The following is a 2,113-nucleotide window of genomic DNA, read 5'->3' as shown; positions in this document are numbered from 1 at the left end:
TTACCATTATTGTTAAAGCTGTGTAATACGTCCGATGTTGTATCATTCAAGATGTAATATTTTGAGTTTGCAAAAGAAAGACACAAGCAGGATAGCTCGACTATGCTCTAGGCCTAGCTTTGATCTTCGTTTAGACCCGAAGTCAATTGTCAAAGTGACATTATCCGCTACTGGCATAATGGGAAAAAGGAATGTACCACTGTGGTGAACTTTCTTTCTGCAATCAAGCAGTGCATTCGCGGGTCATTTAAATTCGGCCTTCCTTTGTTTTTTTTTTTTTTCTCTTGAGTTCAAAAATATGACAACCCAAGAGCCAACAAAGAGGATAAATTTACACATTAGTGGACATAATAAGAACAAGAAGTACGAATTGAAGAATGTGCACGCAGTGGATGTGCTAGATCTGCCGATGCAGACCTTGAATCAGGACTACCTCCAAGTAAACAATCCGCAAGCACGTTTCAAAGTTAAGGCATATACTAACGCTGTGCCTAGGATCCTAATAGGCCTGGAGGATTTGAGCTACGCCGATTTCAATCCAACTCACCTAAGGTTGTGGAGTCCTTAGGTCAAGGAAGGAACCACCAATCCAGTTGGGTGGGCTGAAGCAGAGGAGAAAATTCTTGGCAGCCAGCGACCGATAAATTTAGGTTTAATGTGAAGTACCAGAGGATCAAGGAGGATGTGCCTACCAAGAGGCAATTCCTAAGTCTAATCATGTCAACGTTCGACCCAATATGGTTCCTGAGTTGTTTCACCATTACCGGCAAGTTATTATTACGCGATATTTGGCAAAAGAATGTTTCATGGGATGAACAACAACTCAACAGCGCCTTCCAGAAATGGCGACATCAGCTAGAAGGAGTGCGTCTGTTACGATGCCCGCGTCACTACTTTGGATCAGAAATGGTGAAGTCAATACTCACTGACGCCAGTAAGTCGGCGTACGCGGCTTTGGCTTACTGGAGGGCCACCTACCAAAATAGAGATGTACAAGTGAGCTTCGTTAGTGGTAAATCGAAATGCGCTCCGATGAGAACCATGTCAGTTCCACGACCGCTGCCTGCAGGTGCTTGGTACACGCTTATAAACGCTGTGAAGAGTAGACACTGCATGGAGACGGAAGATGCCATTTTATGGACAGATGCCAAGACGGTGCTGCGTTGGATATGCAGCACTCATAGACGTTATAAGGAGTTCGTCGGTAACAGAGTCAGAGAAATCTTAGAATCCACAGATGCTTCCCAGCGGAGATGGGTCCCTACCACGGACGACGTGGCGGATTAGGCGACGAGGCCACAAGGGCAAGTTGACTTTAACCAGAAATCGCTATGGATGTGCGGGCCTAAATTCCTACAGCAACCGCAAGATTTGTGGCCCCAAATAACTACTGATCTGACAGACATCGAGGTTGCCGCCGATGTCGAAGAGTCACCGTGTGAGTTTGCCTTGGTTTTAATTTCAGAGATTCTCGGAGTACAACCGACTGTTGAGGACTATGAATTGGGTCCTCAGATTCGTGTGTCGGTGCCGTCGTCAACAGCGCGAACATGGAAAATATGGATTGACTGCAGCCGAATCTGAGGAAGCCGAACTCGTCTTAGTTCGTGTTGCTCAATGGGAAGCGTTCCCAGACGAGTTACATCGCCTATATGCAAACAGACCAGCCCTGCCGACGAGTGAGCTGAAGGGACTGCTACCCTACCTTGACGACTTAGCGATTCTACGCGGATCTGGGAGAATCGATGCGGCCCTGTGTTTACCGTATGGGGCGAGAAGGCCCATCATTTTCACGCATGGGCACCCACTGAAGGATTTGATCGTTCGCCACTACCATGTAAAGATGAAACATCAGATTGTAAACGCAACGATCAGCGAGATCCGCATGAAGTTTTGGATAACGAAAGTACGCCGGGTATTGCAGAGAATTATCTGGAACTGTGGTGTGTGCAAACTCCACCCCTACCCGACCTTAAATGGGTCCGTTGCCTGAAGATCGCCTAAAGCCAGGTGGATGGCCATTTGAGTACACTGGTTTAGACTATTTCGGACCACTACTTGTGACGGCGGGTCGACGCCAAGAGAAGAGGTGGCTCTATTCACTTGACGACTT

General features: G+C 47.1%; 1 protein-coding gene across 1 annotated transcript; it reads left to right on the top strand.

The window, feature by feature from the left end:
* Positions 1–298: 298 nt before the first annotated feature.
* On the top strand, positions 299–1,906 carry LOC137575037 (uncharacterized; the record flags this gene model as incomplete). Its single annotated transcript, XM_068287434.1, has 3 exons — positions 299–552; positions 651–1,212; positions 1,466–1,906. Coding segments are annotated over exons 1-3 (1,257 nt in total), but the record flags the coding sequence as incomplete, so codon positions are not given.
* Positions 1,907–2,113: the final 207 nt, after the last annotated feature.

Source organism: Drosophila tropicalis, unplaced genomic scaffold (genome assembly GCF_018151085.1).
Source record: "Drosophila tropicalis isolate 14030-0801.00 unplaced genomic scaffold, ASM1815108v1 contig_1161, whole genome shotgun sequence".
Taxonomy (NCBI): domain Eukaryota; kingdom Metazoa; phylum Arthropoda; class Insecta; order Diptera; family Drosophilidae; genus Drosophila; species Drosophila tropicalis.
The sequence above is the reverse complement of the archived record's forward strand: the minus strand, read 5'-3'. Positions and strand labels throughout refer to the sequence as shown.